This window comes from Acipenser ruthenus, chromosome 6 (genome assembly GCF_902713425.1).
Source record: "Acipenser ruthenus chromosome 6, fAciRut3.2 maternal haplotype, whole genome shotgun sequence".
Classification (NCBI taxonomy): domain Eukaryota; kingdom Metazoa; phylum Chordata; class Actinopteri; order Acipenseriformes; family Acipenseridae; genus Acipenser; species Acipenser ruthenus.
Window position 1 is genome coordinate 79,956,082 of NC_081194.1, and position 18,553 is coordinate 79,974,634.

The window sequence follows — 18,553 nt, forward strand, 5'->3', positions numbered from 1 at the left end:
GCTACCTAAAACTACCGATTACCCTTGCAGTCTTTTCAAACCTTTCAGCAGCCTTGAATGATATATTTCACCTCTAAATAAAAAGAGCCATATTTTGGAGCTCAGAAGCCCTGCATGTTTTAAGAGCTGTGTGTTGGCCTTCAGTATATGAGTGACATACTGATCATGAGAATGTAGTTTGCACAGTATTGCACAGATGAAAGTGTTTGCTGGATACAGTATGCACCACGCATGTTTTGACTGAATTGATGAGTATGATGAGTATGAGGCCATTGCTGGCTCCAGTTTAAATGTAACTGGATTGTTGTAACTGGCTCTACTCTCAGCAGGGCATCTCAGTAAATTAAATGAGGTATTTTCTTTTATATATTTTATAAAAACCAATAAATACCTCCAAAGTTTTGATTCAAACACATGCTCCCTTGAGAAAGATATGTATAACATATCGAAACATTGGGCAGCTGGATCTTTGCGCTAATATTCAGTATGTTAAGGCAGCAGTGTGGAGTAGTGGTTAGGGCTCCGGACTCTTGACCGGAGGGTCGTGGGTTCAATCCCCAGCGGGGGTCACTGCTGTTGTACCCTTGAGCAAGGTACTTTACCTAGATTGCTCTAGTAAAAAAAAAAAAAAAACCCTGTGATATCTTCTAACAATTGTAAGTCGCCCTGGATAAGGGCGTCTGCTAAGAAATAAATAATAATAATAATAATAATATATATATATATATATATATATATATATATATATATATATATATATATATATATATATATATATATATATATTAGTTCAAAGAGCCAGCTGCCAACATCAGAGTCCTCTGGATAATACATTTCCAGTTGATCATATATTTGAAATCAGTTCAAATTGTTACTGTAATAATGTTTAGCAAATTAAATCAGGTTTTTTACTACAATGCAGAAGAGTCGGGCTCATCTGCATTCGTGGTTATAGAGCTTTTAACCTCATCTCACTGACAGGGAACAGAATCCGTAATGGCAGTGCATCACACAACACTGCCCCTTACGTTAGTTTATAAAGATCTTCATGTATAACCCTGAGCTCAAAATTAACAAAGTTTGTTTGAAAAAAGTGGCCCTTAAAACAAAGCGTGACCTTACAGGCACTGTCTCTGGTGTATCAACTGGCTGCTTAATCTAATAGTATTGCACCACACATCATAGTGGAAAACTAGCTCAGAATTCCTGAAAAACGTTCCGTATTGTATTATAAAATGTACTCAAATGATTGATTAAATGATAATTCTGGTTGTGTTTCCTGCAGACATTTGTCCCTGGAAGAAGAAACAATGTAATCCTTCAGAATCTTCAGCCTGACACTCCGTACAGGATTAGTGTAGTGGCCGTGTACCCAGATGGAGACGGAGGACAGCTAACAGGAGATGGCCGGACAGGTAACGTTACTCAAGTTTGCAACGTGAAAGTTATTATTTTTTTCAGCCTATAGCTACATGTAATCCCTGTGCTTAAGTATTGGGAAATAAATGTAGAAAATGATTTTGAATTATCATTCATTATCAACGATAAACATTAACAATATATTATTGCAGTAAATTTACAAATCAAAGTATTTGAGTGGGTAATTGGCATAACTGATTATTAATGGAAAGCTGTGTCTATTTTGCAATGCATCAGTTGGCTTGCAGGAGCCCCGCAACCTGCGCGTCTCGGATGAATGGTACACGCGATTCCGCGTGCACTGGGATGCTGTTCCCTCACCAGTCCTGGGATACAAGCTTGTCTACCAGCCAACAGGTGAGTCAACATCTGGAAGACACATATTGCAGTTGTTTTCATTGTCTTTTGTACTGAGGTAATAGCCCTGTTTATTTCCTCATCTTTTCATTGCCCTCTAATGAATATCTGCCTCCAATCTTGAACTGCCGTTTTATGTCTGAATTCATTATAATTCTTTAAAATTGTGATTTGGTTTTTATAGCTCTGACGTGAAACAGTAATAGATGGGGGGAGGGAGGGGTTAGAGAGAGTGGATTGTTAAAGAGGAATACAGTGGTTGGAAGGAAAGTTTCAAACAGGAGGAGGTAAGCACTTACAGCTGGGCTGTAAAAAAAAAAAAAACGCATCCTAGTAAAGTATCTGCCAGGTGGAGAGGATGTAATGGGGTAGGAAAGTGGAAAGCAAGAGTTCTTGATCATGCTTAAGCACAGACATGTGTACTTTTAGAATTTAATGAATCATCTGACAGTGCTGTACCGCAAGGGTTGAATCCATTAAAATGAGGTGCCGTTCCAAATCATTATTTGGGTTGCAAAATGCAAGACATACATTTTTACGAAAAGGAAAATAAAACAGGGACATTTCAGCAATTACATGTAAAACTCAAATTCAAATGAATACTGATATTGTGCGTTTCTTAGCCATTTGTCATTTGAACTGTTTCAAGTATTTTGTTTGGTTTTCTTGATTTCAGTTACGGATGAAACCCTGGAAGTGTTTGTTGGTGATGTAACATCGTACACACTGCAGAACCTGCTCCCCGGCACCACTTATGATCTCAAAGTCTACGCCCAGTATGATGGAGGAATCAGTGGAGCGCTTACAGGACAGGGCACCACATGTATGTCCCTGCACAGTCTGCTTTGTTTTAAATGTTTTTCAGAAGTCTTCCTGTATATCAGTAGAATGAAATAGCGTTTGCTTGTCCAGTGTTGAACTGTGTTATGGTAAATAGCTGTTAAATACCTTCTAAGCAACACTATAAAGGTTATATTCTATTGTATGAGTTCAGTGACTCTACTAGAGAAGTCTATTGAGTACAGCTGCTGCTGTCATTCCTGCTTATCTAATATAACAGTAGCACCAGTCATAGTATAGGAATCAGGAATACTGGACCTAAAGAAAAAAACCAAAGAAACACTTGGTCTGACTTTTTGGATGAACAATCAGCCTTTGCATGAGTTGTGACTGTAGTTATACTGGATCCTCCTTGGCCTGAGGGGCTTTAGAAAGCTGTGACGAGGGCAATGGCAAGAGAGCGTGCCTACACTAATGTAACGGATAGCCTTATTAGCCTTGTACTTTAAGATACTGTCATGACAGTTATACAGTTGCCTTTAATACCCCAATGCTAATGATTCCTTTCCTTCATTCATAGTGTACTTGAATGTCACTGACCTGACTACCTACAAGGTTGGCTGGGACACCTTCTGCGCCCAATGGAGCCCTCACAGATCTGCAACGTCATACAGAATTAAATTAAACCCTGTTGATGGTAATTGAGAGTTATTTTTACAAAGAAGAATAAAAGTAGGGTTACCAAACAAATTGAATCGCTAAAATCTTGGGTATTAAAATTCAATTGTGGGGGCTTAAAATATAAATCAGATGGCAAACGATAACACATGTGCCGGTAACATGAGTTTACATATAACCTGAATTACTGGCTGTTTGCAAATCATCTAGGAAATGTGTTTTATTGTAAAAGGCATACGAGCTATAGGGACCATAAATGAATAATTAATATTAAAAGTGGAATCAAGCAGGACTATAATAAATCTTTTGCATATAGTAGTTTTTCTTTCAAGCCTTCCCTAGTGTTTATCTTGTTGCATGTGGGGTAATTCCCATAAGGTCTGTTTGCAATGTTGTCATTTAGTTTTTTTTCTAAAGGGAAAATAACCCCATGAGTCTCACAAAGAAGGTTAATTGCGTTAATAATTCACGCTTTCATCCTCCCCCTCTTTTACCCCAGTCTCCATCTGTTATTTATTCACACTTAGAAACAGGGCAACTGTTAAAAACAGGAATCAATATTGTGTAAACTGACTGTTGAAGAAAAATGCAGGTTGTATGCGCTACAGTTATATATGCATTCATGCCTGGCCAGTAATACATTCAGATGTACAGCTGTGGTCTAAAGTTTTATATGACCTAGAATATTAGGATTGAGACATCATTTAAAAATATATGTATATGAACATCATTTTGAACTTTTATTTAACATAATGTAATCAAAGGAACTCCAAAATGATATTGCAGAAGTATATCATGGACAACTGTAAAACAGTATGTAATTCAATATGTTATAGCAACATCATTCAGCAGGTTTCATTCGACTTTCTGAAGCAACATTAGTTAATTCTATAGGGCGATGCAAAACTTTTGGCCAGAGCTGTACGATAGTGCTGGTTTTGGGTTAGTTTTTTTCTGGTCTTTTTGGTAATTGCAGAGTAACAAAAGGATGGTCTGCCTATTTTACACGATCCCTAGTTTTAGATGACATTTAACTCTTTCCTGAAAACAGTTATCGGTGTTAAATACTGCTTGATGTGCAGCCATCCACTCCACAGTTGTGTCAGCATGCCATGTTTACATCCTGCTGGTGGAGTTCAGAATGCTGAGATATCACTGAGCTCCATCTGTGATGCATGTCCCAGGACTTGCTGGAGGGTGTGGTGGTCTATAACACAGTGCCTGTGCAGCCCCTGGGCTCTACTGTTACGTGCTGTTCTTGTCTCTCAGTCATTTGCATGAACTGTGCTCTTTCTCAATTGTAGCCTCCAGTAGCGGACAGCAAGAGATAACAATCAGTGGTGCAGAGTCGACGTACTGTTTCAACGGCCTCTCTCCGGATGCTTTGTACAACGCTACAGTGTTTGCCCAGACCCCTAACCTTGAGGGACCAGGAGTCAGTGTGCGTGAACGGACTTGTGAGTAACAATGTTTGATATTGTAGCGCGCTTGATAATCTGAAAAAGCTGTATACTAATATCACTAAATATACCAGTTTTCTTTTTTTTTTTTTTGAAAGAAAAACATCTAGCTCATCTGAAAATTAGATGAACTAGATGCAAAAAATATATAGACAAAATATATAGTGTGCGTATAATATATATTGTGTGTGTGTGTGTGTATATATATATATATATATATATATATATATATATATATATATATATATATATATATATATATAAATATATTATACTGTGATAAATCAGAACATGACATGTGTTCTTTTTGTTATAGTGGTTAAACCAACAGAAGCTCCAACTGTGCAACCAACACCCCCTCCACCTCCCACTATACCACCAGCATGGGAAGGTAAGCACAAGAGTTTCTGTCCAAGAAAGCATAAGTGGAAACTGTCATTTTTAGTTAATTTCTAAAACAAACAGTATTTATGTATAGTCTCATTAAACATAGCCATACAGTTATGCCTTAGTTGAGTGACATCAGTCCAGTCCCTGGTGATGACATCACATCTCCACTGTTTTTTTTAAACACTGGGTTTTGGGGATTTCTCTCTTCGGAGGATGGAATTCAGTGGGCTCTTTAGCAGTTTTTGCTCTGTGGGTTCCATGAGGTAGATGTTCTTGTCCACCATGATTAAACAAGCACCATCTTGGTTCCAGTTGCCAGTCACACAACCAATCAATCAAAAAAACAGGATTCCCCCAGGATTCAGTGTGGAAAACAGGCAAATGTACACTTTCATGTACTGTGTAAGCCATTAGTTTTCATATTTTATTTTGTTTTAGTAAGAAGCTGTATGCATATGAAGGAAAAAAGTTAGACATGTTTACATTTTGTGTTGGTAGACTGACTAGGTACCACATTGCTGTAAGGGGATAACTAACATGAAAATATACTTGCACTTTGCCAGTGAGACTCCACTTGTACTGAAGGCTTCCTATAGTCCAGTTTATTCATTTAAATAACTCATGAGCATTACAGGCAACTGGAACATTGTGCTACATTGTGCTGGGGCCACCATCAATTGGTATCAAAGCAAATTCGAATAAAGTGTGTTCATTTCCTATACTCAAGGGTAGGTGTACTAAGGTGGGCCAGTCACAGTGCAAACATGCCGCAATTTCCAGTTTTATTGCGAAAATTTGCATAGTATACATTTTGTTGTATGTACTAAGAGAAAATATGTTAATGTAAAGAGCCGCACTATACTCATTTAAATATTTGTTGTGTCTTCTTAATGAGATCTCTAGCATTGCAAGAGTCGTACGACATTGTTCAAATAAATAGAGGGAGTTGAGTTGTGCTTTGCTGCAGCAGAGGGTGCCCGAAGGATAACGTCTATACATGCAAGGGTGCAAAAATCAAAACAACATTTTTTTGTTAAATGTAAATGTCATCTGTACAGTGCATTCTGTTCTGTCTTAATTTTACCTATTTTAATAATGTTATATATATAAAAAAAAATAAATGAAAGGCAGTTTAATCCCATCAGATTCTATAGTGGGGCCCCCACCATCACCCCCAAAAAGCTTTTCATAATCACACAGTACCACCTCACTTAACCGGACATGTTTGTCCGACATAAGGAGGTATCGGGTTTAAAAACAATACAATAAAATTGCACACATACATTTATAGTGCTCAATGCATTTTAAATGTAAATGATTGCACTGAAATAACACTAATGTGATTTGGGTAGATTACACATTACACTATGTAAAAATATTAATCTGCACAGCAGGCCTCTACAGTTTACAGTACATTTTAAATTGAAACGAAATGATTTTAGGGTTTTTTTATTTTATTTTAATTATTATTATTTTTAACTTGGCCTACTTAGTAACCTAGACAATTAACACAAAATAGATCATGGTCCTATACAGATACTCGGAATGAGCTGGAGGGGTTTGTGGTACATGTGTGCAGTCTATTGCTCGGAACATGTTGAGGAAACCAGAAATGTCATAGAAATTTGTTTTCAAGGCTTGTAAGTACACCCTGACTAATGAAAATTTGGTACTTGGGTGTTTGCCTCAAAAATGCATTGAGCACAACTGGCAACGTACGAGGAAAATTGGACTGGGAAATGCCAGCAACAATTGCGACTATTTGAAGTGCTTTCAAAGTTTTTAACAACTGCAATTATAAGTGTCGTAATTGCCGGCAGCTTTAGTACATCTCATTATTCTGCTAAGAAATAAATAATAATATTTGATAATATCTCCGCCCCATTTATACGGATTTATGCAGGAATGCCCATAATTACATATTCATCTAAGGCTGAACCGCAAAGAAAAACTGCTTCCGTAAAGCATTCCCTAAAAAGTCGCTAATAGCATTGCACTTGTTTAGTACATTTCACCCTAGACTTCTGACTCGTTTGCAACTGGTTTACAATTATTGCGACAGGCGCAACACTTTAATACAGCTACCCCTCAGTGTCCAAATGTATTTTCCAAGAACTTGTAGTCACTATCGACAGTGTATCTAAATCACGATGTCTTAGGCAGTGAATGTGCTTGTTACATTTTATGACAAGCGCGGGACGGCTGAGCCTAATTACAGTACAGTTGTGTTTTTTGATTCTACTGGCCCGGGCCAGCTGTGCAGTTTTGTTGTTAAAGCTGGTGTTGGTGTTGCCCTGCTCTAGCTTGCAAAGGTGCCAAGGCAGACCTCGTATTCCTAATCGATGGCTCATGGAGTATTGGGGATGATAACTTCAACAAAGTTCTGCAGTTTGTTTTCAACACCATCGGAGCCTTTGATGAGATCAGCCCAGATGGAATGCAGGTGTGTTACTCTGCTGTTCTGCGCTTTGCATTTGAAGATGATGTTGTACTTTACTTATTCTCCACAGGGAGCTTCGAAAACAATTCCCAGTTTCCTGTACTGCAGGGTTTTTTTTGCATTTTAGACATATGCATAATCAAATACTTACCCAGTGTAGAGACAGACCCTTACAAAGGTTTACCACAGTATATTTTCCCCATGCTTTTCCCATGGTTATACTATGCATTTACCACAGTTTGTCATGGTTTGCCATGTTTTTCAGATATGCTTACCATACCTATCAGGGCTATATGATGCTTTACCATACTTTCACTATGCTTTATTACACTTTTCTATGCTTTTACTATGGAAGACTTTAAGGGGAGATATATGCATTATATTTGTTCCTGCCTTCCTAACAGGTGTCCCTGGTACAATACAGCGACGATGCAAAGATTGAATATAAACTGAATACTTATAGTGACAAGGGAATGACTCTTGCAGCCCTTCAGCTTGTTCGTTACAGAGGAGGAAACACCAGAACAGGTACATCAAACACTGTGTCCTTCTAATACGTATTATATAGTGCATTGAAAACAATGATGTAACACATTGCACAACATATCGTTACAGAGGAGGAAACACCAGAACAGGTACATAAAATACTATTTTAAATCACTGTCCTTCTAAGTACATATTATAGTGAATTAAAAACAATGAAATAACAGATTGCACAACATATGTTTGATGAATGTTGGATCAATCACACATATTTCAACTGAACTGCAAAGATATGCTGTGGATATTGCAAAGCTGCGTGAAGAACAGGAGACAGCAATGATAATTAATGAGTTTGTCCTTAACATTACCCCAGTGTTCCCTAATGCGTTTACTGAATTTAGTGATGTGGTCTTGCCAACATTTACTTAATTCCCTACATTATCATATCTGAATCAAATTATTTTTCCAAAAGTGCCGTAAAGCATGTGCACATTTTAAAAACTCAGCAGGACTCAGCAGGTTTTGGAAAAGTACTTTTAACATTTTATTTTTTTATTAGAAGTGCCTTTGAGTAAACATCCTTTTAGCAATGGAAACATTTGTTTCAGCCAGTTTCTTGAAAGCCCTTTAACCCAGAACAAAGATTAATCAGTGTTCCCTTTATGAATATTGTAACTATTTAAAAAGAAAAGCTTTATATTTGCATCAGCACACACATATATATATATATATAATTTTGCAGCCTGTTTCTGTTGATTACCAAATTGTTTCTCAGGAGCATGGGCAGATAAAAGCTATGCAGTAAATACATAAAATACATTACTAGTGACATTAAGTTACATACCAATTTTATCATATATTCATATTTAGTTTTAAAGATAGAAATATATTTAGAATTGGGTCTTTGTTTCTGCTCTGGTTATTTAGGTGTAGCCTTGAAATACTTAGAATTGGGTCACGCCAAGGCTTTTGAATTTTCTTTTTTGGTTTGCATGATCTCTATTGAAGATTAACGCACAAGTCTCTGTTTCTGCTCTGGTTATTTAGGTGTAGCCTTGAAATACATTGGCGAGAAGGTCTTCACAAAAGAGAGCGGCATGAGGAGAAATGTACCAAAGGTCCTTGTAGTGGTCACAGATGGACGATCCCAAGACGAGGTTAAGAAGTCTGCTGCCATTTTACAGCACTCTGGTAAGTTTATAGTCAACAATAAATATAAAGGTTAGTGAGAAGGGTATTTAGTGTGTTAGAACAGCATGTGGTCCTTCTTCAATGTCCTGGACTGCAATAGCATGGGAGAATAACACCACAGTGTTAGAAGTTCACAAAGGTCTGAAGCCAGGAACACATCAAGAGCTTCCAGCTTCAAAGAGATCCCTGATGTGAAGGAGTTAAAAAAAATTGATTCATTTATCAGTTGAGTGTATCAGTGGATCAGCTCAGTGTAAGTCCTTTAAAACTCATGTGTTTTAATTACAGGTTACAGTGTGTTTGTCATCGGTGTGGCTGATGTGGATTACGCAGAATTACAGAACATCGGAAGCAAGCCAAGCGATCGCCACCTCTTTATAGTGGATGACTTTGATGCTTTTGAACAGATTCATGATAACCTTGTTACGTTTCTCTGTGAAACAGCCACTTCCAGTAAGTCATTGTTTTATCGTATCTACAATTTGTTTTCACTCACTTGACAATAGTCATTCTCCATGCATTGCCATTCCCTATGCTGACCTCATACAGGTTTTGAAATGATCAAATGTTACAGCAAAATGACCTATAACCCCTTTACTTATTCAGTAGTTAAACTAAAAAATATATGAATCTAAACACACATATATACATACAGTATATACTGTATATAATACCTTTTCGGATGGAGAATTTTAGCATTTATGCAAAACCTTTTCTTTTTTTTTTACTTTTTCAGCTTGCCCACTGATTTACCTGAACGGGTTTACCTCACCAGGTAAGACTAATACCCTTAACTTCTGCTTCTATGTCTGTTTGGGGTTGTATTTTTATTTAACTATTTGCATTCTAACTGGATCTGTTTTTGACTGCAAAGGGTTCAGAATGCTGGAGGCGTTCAACTTGACAGAGAAGACCTTCGCCTCTGTGCAAGGAGTATCTATGGAACCTGGGTCTTTCAACAGTTATATCGCCTACAGGCTCCACAAAAACGCTTTCCTCACACAGCCCACCAAGTAGGTTTAACACCAACATTGATAAATGATGAGGATGTACAGTAAATGCAGCCTTCACTTTAAAGAATGTTCATAATTATAACCTATAAATCAAAGCTCAAAACAAAATCCCACTGCTCATATTATTAATATATGTTTGCCCCCCTGTGTTTATTTTTCTAGGTTCTATAAAAAAGTATATATCTGTTTAATTATTCGGATGCATTAGTATTGCAGGTTCAAGTTATGACGACACCCCTGAGACACAGAGTTACATTTACTAAGCTTGCTTACTGAAAGGAAACATAATTGTTTTAAAACTAGAAATAAACAACTAAGAATGCTGATGTAATGTCTGCCTTCATGTTTTCTCATTCATCATTTTTTTTTGCTTGACTGGGATTCTCACAGTCCACTTAAGCTTTGTTTAAATGGTCTGTCAAGCTTACGAACGGCTGGTCACCTAATTAGAAAAATGACACGGCTGCTAAATAAATAAATAAATAAATTATCAATCTTGCTTTTTAAAATGTCTCTTCAATCATACAGCGTGTCAGGTAGATTATACGTTCAAGGCTGTTTCAATCAGTCGGAGCACAGATTAATTATAGCTATGGAGATACTTCCAGATGATTACATCACAATTACAATTTTGTAGTCACATATATGGCGCAGAAAAATGTACAGATTTAGTACATTGTAACTATGCATAATAACATGTAATTATGTGTAAGGACACATGCATTTGCTAAGTAACTACTTTGTAAATACACAATAATTACAGACACAGTTTAAAATGTTACCACAACTGGATTATTCTAAATATGATGTATATATGTTACCGAATCAAAGCAATGTGTGGTAAATCTGCCCTTGTCGCTTCCGAGGTATCTGACTAATTACCGAAAGGCAGCTATTGTTCATTCTGCATGCTTCCTGTTTTAACAGGGATGTTCACCCGGAAGGATTGCCAGCTTCCTACACAATCTTGCTGATGTTCCGCCTTCTTCCGGATTCACCCAATGAGGCTTTTGACATCTGGCAGATTACTGATAAGGATTACAAACCCCAAGTCGGTGTGACTGTTGATGGTATGTGACAGCCTTTTTGATACATTGAAGGAGTAGCTTTCAGTCTGTTGTGATTATTGAGGTTTTCTTATTAAAACACCATTGCACTTATGAGTAGCTTTAACAGGATCCAGAGCCCAGTACTGTACTGATCTTACACAATTAGACACAAACGAAAGCTTAACCTCAGATGAGGACAGGTATTTCTAAATCTGGAGTGCTGCTGCTGCTGCCACAGGGAAGCGTGGCTTTGCGTGCTTAATTGATTCTTCGTTGGATATCTGCTTGGCAGGATGATAAAGCTCTGTGGCTTTCTCATGCAGCACTGAGGTTTTCTACTTAATGTGCTTTGCATGACATATCATTTTAGGCATTTATTGGAGACTGATTTGATGCAATCTTCTTCTGTTTCAGCTTCCAGCAAAACTATATCCTTCTATAACAAGGACACGAGAGGAGAGATTCAGAAGGTCACGTTTGATAATGATGACGTTAAGAAAGTTTTTCACGGCAGCTTCCACAAGGTAATTGCTCTCTCAAACTAGTGGGCACATCTCACAAACTCCTCAGTAGACCCCTAATATGATCCAGCTGGCAGTAAAGAAGTTTGTGGTTACAATGCTTTATTCTGTGTTTGCATGACTTGGATCCAGCAACAATTCCGTTCACTTTTACTCGGAATTATAAAAAAATATATATAGATATATATCCATTCTACCAGTAAATGCTTGCAAAGGCCAGCTGTAGCACATATATTTTACAGACTCTTATTGAAAGCTTCTCTCATTGTTACAATAAATACTAATGTAATATAAGCATAACTTTACCGAGGGTTGTCATAGGACTCCTTGTGCACTGAGACAGTTTGGGACAGATCAGTCTTTTAAACTCACACCTCAATGCATTCGGACACGTTTTACCTGTCTCAGGTACCTTTCACAACAGGACTACACTTACCAGAATGCATTGCAGTGTGAATTGAAAAACATGAACTGTCCCACTGTCCTAGTATACATGGAGTCATATGTAATATTGTTACAAAACATATACACCCATTAAATAAAGGAACAATTGTCAACAATCAGCACAAGCAATGAAATGGAGTGTAATTATATCTATAAAGATACATACTGAAACAGACATTCAAAAAGGTTAGTAATAAACAACACAATCTGTGGTTGCTGTCTTTTGATCTTAATTCTAGTGCTGGTATAATAAAACTGAGATGACAGCAATATCATACACATTGTAGAAAGGCTTTGTAATTGACATTTTTATCCACGGAGGTCTGCATTTCATCCCTGGCATCTGGCCCTATAGTGTTCACATGCTGCAGGTAGAATCAAGTTAAATGATCCTTTAAGATATTGCAAATCAAGGCATTTTAATTTAAAGAAGTAAGATAAAACTGCCAATTAATTTAAAACAAATGTTTTATGAGTTGCTGTTCATAGTAGCTATATTGTTATTTGCTTACAAATCATTTCTTTGCTTTATTTTGTTAAATACAAGTAGTTAATAGCATCACTGTTTCCTGCATTTTTGCATAACCAGCCAATCAAAAAACAAAACCAAACAAAAAAAAAAGCAAATAAACAGAATTTGATTTAAAAAATAACATTTTTTTTTAGATTATCTATTCAAAGATTTATAAATGTTTGATATACATTCACCTTGTGTCTTAGCAAAGACACACTTTTTAAAATTACCTATTAGGAATTTTAGTGTCATTTGTATTTAAAAAAAAAAAAAAAAAGCTGCTGAAGTTGCATGTTCCTTTGGAAAATGTTGGGTCATTGCTATGGCTATTAAATAACAACATCAGAAAACCATTGCAGTGCTAGCCTGGCTCTTTGCTTGTCTTTATTTTTTCGCTGTTCCCATTCTGATCTGTATCGTTTGTTTTCAGTAGTTGGCTGTATGGGATTTGTTTTTAAGGATTTGCACATTAGTGGTTGGCTTCCAAGCACTGTAGTGTATGTGGTATCTCAGTATGCTGCGCTCATTTGTAGATCAGTAGAGATAGTCAGCAGAGGCCTTGCCAAACAACCCTTTATTACCAGAACCATAGCCATTCAAATGTCTTGCACTGCATCAATGTCAGAAATGGCAGCTGATCTTGGCGACTGTAAAACAATTTTAGCCTTGGCTAAAATCCAAAGTTACATTTACTTCAGATTGCTAATGCCTTTGCAATTGTTTTTCTATTACTATCAACCCAAGCCATATGCTCTCAGACATATTTCTCTGAAGACCCAATAATCAAGGTGGTCAACAGGGAGGCTTCAATTCAGTTTTTTTTTTTTTTTTTACCCTTAATCTGGTTGTCAAATAATAAAGATTCCAAAATCAAATCTGGCAATTTTTTAAAATATATTTAAATGATGTATTTCAAATGCAATGCCAGAACCTTCTGCTCAACCCCCTTTAAAAAAACAAATACATAAATAAAATAAATAGAATAAAATAAAAAAAAGGATAAATGACAACTTTAATAAAACAGTCTAACCTGTGGGAATGGCTTTTCTGAAATCGGGCTGAGCTGCCCTGAAGTAACTTGGCAGCGATGTGGGAAAAGAATTAAAGCTATATAAAATGTTCTGCAAACATTGCCTAGGGATTTGGGATTTCTGGTGATTTAGACGATCTGAAGCATAAGCAGTGGTTACTTTGTCTTTTGGTCAAAATTGAATTTGCTTAAAAAGGGCAAACATGTGGGTGACATTTCGAAATCTAGCATGAAATACTGTATTACTATTATGGCTTCCGGTAGACTTTTGAGATATCATTTTGTAGTTTCTTTGATTTCATGATGTTAAATAAAAGATCAAAATTATGTTCATATATATCTTTTTTAAATTATGTCTCAATCCTGAAATTCTAGTTGATGCAAAACGTTTAGCCATAGCTGTACAGTAGCTGAATTTCTATTTATTTAGGGCAACTGCTACAGTATATTTACCGTTCTATCCATCTATCAGTTTTAAATGTATTGTGACCTGTATCCTATTAATTTAATGAAAATGAAAACCATAGAGATGCCTCAGACGACGACCCATTGGTAGAAAGTGAATTTGTTTAAGTGGAATAGGTGTTGTTTTGAGATGGTACACAGCTGGATTTTAATGAAGTTGGAATGCAGGTGTCACTGTTTGTGGTGGGGCGAGTTCCCATCCATTTTTATTTCTGAGCAACAATATATTTTTCTGTGTGCTAAATGTGGTCACGTGCTGCTTTTAAATGTAAAAATAAGTCAATGGGATTTGATTTTAAGTTGTGAACTTGTAAACTTTTGATTTAACAGCAGTTGAAATGAAAGAAATAGCCAAGACAGACAAGGCCCAGCCAAGAATAATAGGCAGATACAAATCATGCAAACATGTCAAGTGAGTATAATACAAGACAAATAAGACCATATGCAGAGTGTGCGTCTATAGACCCAGGGGTGTAGAGAGAAAACCCCAGCAAGTGTTCAATCAGACCTGAAAACATTAAAAAGTAGGCAGACCTGAGTGCAGCAGGTAGAGCTCAGTGCAGCAGATAGAGCTCAGTGCAGCAGGTAGAGCTCAGTGCAGCAGGTAGAGCTCAGTGCAGCAGGTAGAGCTCAGTGCAGCAGATAGGGCTCAGTGCAGCAGGTAGAGCTCAGTGCAGCAGGTAGACCTGAGTACAGCAGATAGGGCTCAGTGCAGCAGGTAGAGCTCAGTGCAGCAGGTAGAGCTCAGTGTAGCAGATAGGGCTCAGTGCAGCAGGTAGAGCCCAGTGCAGCAGATAGAGCTCAGTGCAGCAGATAGAGCTCAGTGCAGCAGGTAGAGCTCAGTGCAGCAGGTAGACTTGAGTGCAGCAGGTAGAGCTCAGTGCAGCAGGTAGAGCTCAGTGCAGCAGGTAGAGCTCAGTGCAGCAGGTAGACCTGAGTACAGCAGATAGAGCTCAGTGCAGCAGGTAGAGCTCAGTGCAGCAGGTAGAGCTCAGTGCAGCAGGTAGACTTGAGTGCAGCAGGTAGAGCTCAGTGCAGCAGGTAGAGCTCAGTGCAGCAGGTAGAGCTCAGTGCAGCAGGTAGACCTGAGTACAGCAGATAGAGCTCAGTGCAGCAGGTAGAGCTCAGTGCAGCAGGTAGAGCTCAGTGCAGCAGGTAGAATAGGCCAACAAAATGCTAATGCAGTTAAAGTACTGAAGCTGAAAGGAAATCCATAGTTTCCTCATGGTACCCCTTTAACTAAAAGAATGCCCATTTCTGTAAATGGGTAACCTGGTCCTTCTGTTAAGGTACAAATGATGCTAACCTTTCAATTTTTGCAACAAGGTGTACGAAACAGGGTTTAAAATGTAATGACAGGTTGGATCTGGACATCCAATTTGTCAGTTCCCTCCTCGTGATACTTGAGTCACTCTCAAATGTATTTTAAGAAGAAATTGGACTTTGCATGTATTTGGTAGAACCATTTGTTGTATTTTCTAAAAAAACAACGTATTCCCAGTGTTATGGTTTTGTCTGCTTATGTGTATCAGTCCCTGTTGCGTTTACTTGCTTTTGCCTTGCGATAGTCCTAGCAATATGGTAAAGAAAACTTAGAGGGTCCTGATGAAATAGTTGGTTAGAACTGCAAACCAAAGGTACTGTAGCATGCTATCTGGTGCTTTTATTATGAATCACCTCTCTCTAAAGACATGCCAAGTACTGCACTTCATTGTCTTCTGTTAGAGTCTGCGGCTACCTAGGGAGCAGGATTGAGTCATCATGGAACTGTACAAGTGTGTGCTCTTTTTGTGGTATACCATGAAATGATATCATCGAAACATGTGGTATGTCAAATCATGTGCAGAACTGTGCTCCACCCAATGCAATGTAATACGATTTCTTTATGTGAAATAAAGCTCTTAATGGACATCTCAAAGTTTTAGGCATATCACATGCATATGGTAACTGTTCATATACCTGATGTAATAGGGGGGAGGAGAATTGTAATCACAATCTGCTTGACAGTTTTGTTACCAATCTAGCAAGGGCAAATATTGTTCTATAATGCTGTCTTCCCAGGGCATGCCTTTGTACATTATACATAGGGCTTCTGTTTTTTGGGTTTTATTAATTGTATTTTCCTGTCCTTATTTTTAGCTATTTTTGAGTTTTATGTAAATCGGTTTTTTTGGGGCTTTCGTTTTTGATATACTGTATGAAATTAGTTAATTTCCAAAACGCTTGAATGTTTTTTTTTCCTGTCAAAATATGTATAGTAGTAACTCTGCAGTACTTGCACACTTAAGTTGTACCTTCTTTCCATTGCTGTCTTCCACAACGGAATCCCTGCAGTCACAGGCACATTCTTCTGGGGTTTTTGTGTGTAGGCATTTTTGCACATTTTGCCGCAATTCTGTTTTAAATCCTCCATATCTTAACTGTAATACAGCTTGAAATCCTGCTAACCTGATTGTAATCTCGTTTTAAATCTCGCAAGCAGAGTCTCCAATGGAAATGTAGGAATGAGCTGTCATTCAGTAGTTGGGGCGGGTTTAAAGTAGAGAACGAATCAATGATAGATGCAAGTCAGAGAGGCGGGACATTGCCCAGTAGCACTGGGAAATGTATTTATTATTATTTTTGTAGTTGGTTTTATTTTTTAATGGGAAAAGGGTAAAGTCAACATGAATTGATTAACCATTTCCACAGTTTTTCCCGTGTTTTCCGTGTTTATTGGCTATCCACCGATTTCATTTTTTTTGTATTGGGGGTGTTTTATCGGTTTTATCAGTTAAAAGCAAAAATCAGAAGCCCAATTATACAGCTCTTTAAGTATCCATATTAATTAAATAAATCGGGATCCCCTTCTGTTATTTATTTATTTATTTATTTATTTATTTATTTATTTATTTATTTATTAATTATTATCAACTACTAGAAAATGACAAAGCATAATTTATAAATCCAGTGGTGTTAAATATTCTAAAGATAAACATCTATATAATAGTATTTTTTTTTTTTGGTATATTGCCGTATGCACTAAATGTATTGAATGAACTAATAGCAGCATACAAATAACTTTACAAACATATACTTTTAATAATAACATAATAATAACACTGGGCATATTGAGACCTAAACGTGGACATACATGGATTTGAAGAAAACAAAAACAAACTAAAAAAACAAACATATGATAATTTAAATGTTAGCTTTCGATTTAACTCGCTCCAAATCAATCGAATTAGATCTGATTTTGTTGGCTGCTTTATGGTGAAAGCCATAAAATTGCAACACATCTTTTATCTCTCATCCCAATCAAGGTTCCTAGCTCTGCAACAGTAATGTTCAGGGCAATATTCTTTACTTGAGTGATGGCACAGCAGATTGTTATAAGGTAGTGTAGTTTTGTTATCCTCTGTTTATCAGTTCCTTTAAGTAAGTTATGAAGGCATGTGAAATTCTGGCCATATTAAAGCACACTACTTATGTTACGGTTGTTTTTCTGCTGCTATTTATCTATACTACAGTCAGCACTCGGATATCCGCTACCTAGATACACGTCGGTCATGTTTCACTGCCCTTGTATTAACAATAAAATCAATCCCCATTATATATGTAACAAGTCAATGCACTTACATGTCACGCGCAATTCCCGACTCCGTCACCAGTATAACTACTGATACAAAGCCCATCTCTTCAATGTTACAATGTACTTGTTTATCCGTGACAGCCCGCGTGTTTTGTTTCTCGCATGCCAAATCAGTCTGTCTTAATTGTGCAGTTACACAGCGCGTCCTCCAATTTCCCATGATGAAAATGCAGCAGAAACAAAGCGAACGAGACCAGCTACGGTAATGTAAAAAAGTTAATCGTTAAACAGTTTTAGATACTGTGATGATTTTTTTTTTAAATCTGTGATCTTTAGTTGCTTTTGTGCATTTTCATTTGCAAGTGAACTGTGATGACATTAGGGCCTTATCGAGCGCTGTATTCTGCAATTTTACTTCCTGGCTTTGGATACTGTTTTAATTCTGGAAACTGGTGTTGTGTTTTTTTATCTTTTGCTAAATTGAATTGCTTTTTATGTTTTACACAGTTGGATGGATAGGGAATTTTACATACTGCTACAATATGTACCAGATTAAAAAATATGTACTGTATTACAGTCCATGTGTCCACAGTCGTCTCTTTTGGCTAGTGATATTTTTAGAATCATATCGTTCTGAATTAATATATTACTTCTGTTGAAAATGTAGTACTGTGTCACCAAAACCAACTACAGTTGGTTTCTAAATGGAAGCCTACTTATTTTAAAACACAATCCTTTCAGCTAT

General features: G+C 37.1%; 1 protein-coding gene across 4 annotated transcripts in view; it reads left to right on the forward strand.

Annotated features, from left to right (window-relative positions):
• LOC117410940 (collagen alpha-1(XII) chain-like) overlaps positions 1 to 18,553 on the forward strand; it is a 98,396-nt gene that overhangs the window by 60,585 nt on the left and 19,258 nt on the right. For all 4 annotated transcript variants that reach the window (XM_059025879.1, XM_059025878.1, XM_034017904.3 and 1 more), the window contains 14 exons: positions 1,286 to 1,415; positions 1,657 to 1,776; positions 2,453 to 2,599; positions 3,137 to 3,253; positions 4,539 to 4,691; positions 5,011 to 5,085; positions 7,388 to 7,527; positions 7,929 to 8,052; positions 9,055 to 9,198; positions 9,487 to 9,651; positions 9,935 to 9,973; positions 10,073 to 10,211; positions 11,139 to 11,281; positions 11,675 to 11,784. In XM_059025879.1, the coding sequence (XP_058881862.1) occupies positions 1,286 to 1,415; positions 1,657 to 1,776; positions 2,453 to 2,599; positions 3,137 to 3,253; positions 4,539 to 4,691; positions 5,011 to 5,085; positions 7,388 to 7,527; positions 7,929 to 8,052; positions 9,055 to 9,198; positions 9,487 to 9,651; positions 9,935 to 9,973; positions 10,073 to 10,211; positions 11,139 to 11,281; positions 11,675 to 11,784 (1,746 nt within the window). The remainder of the gene's footprint in view (positions 1 to 1,285; positions 1,416 to 1,656; positions 1,777 to 2,452; positions 2,600 to 3,136; positions 3,254 to 4,538; positions 4,692 to 5,010; positions 5,086 to 7,387; positions 7,528 to 7,928; positions 8,053 to 9,054; positions 9,199 to 9,486; positions 9,652 to 9,934; positions 9,974 to 10,072; positions 10,212 to 11,138; positions 11,282 to 11,674; positions 11,785 to 18,553) is intronic.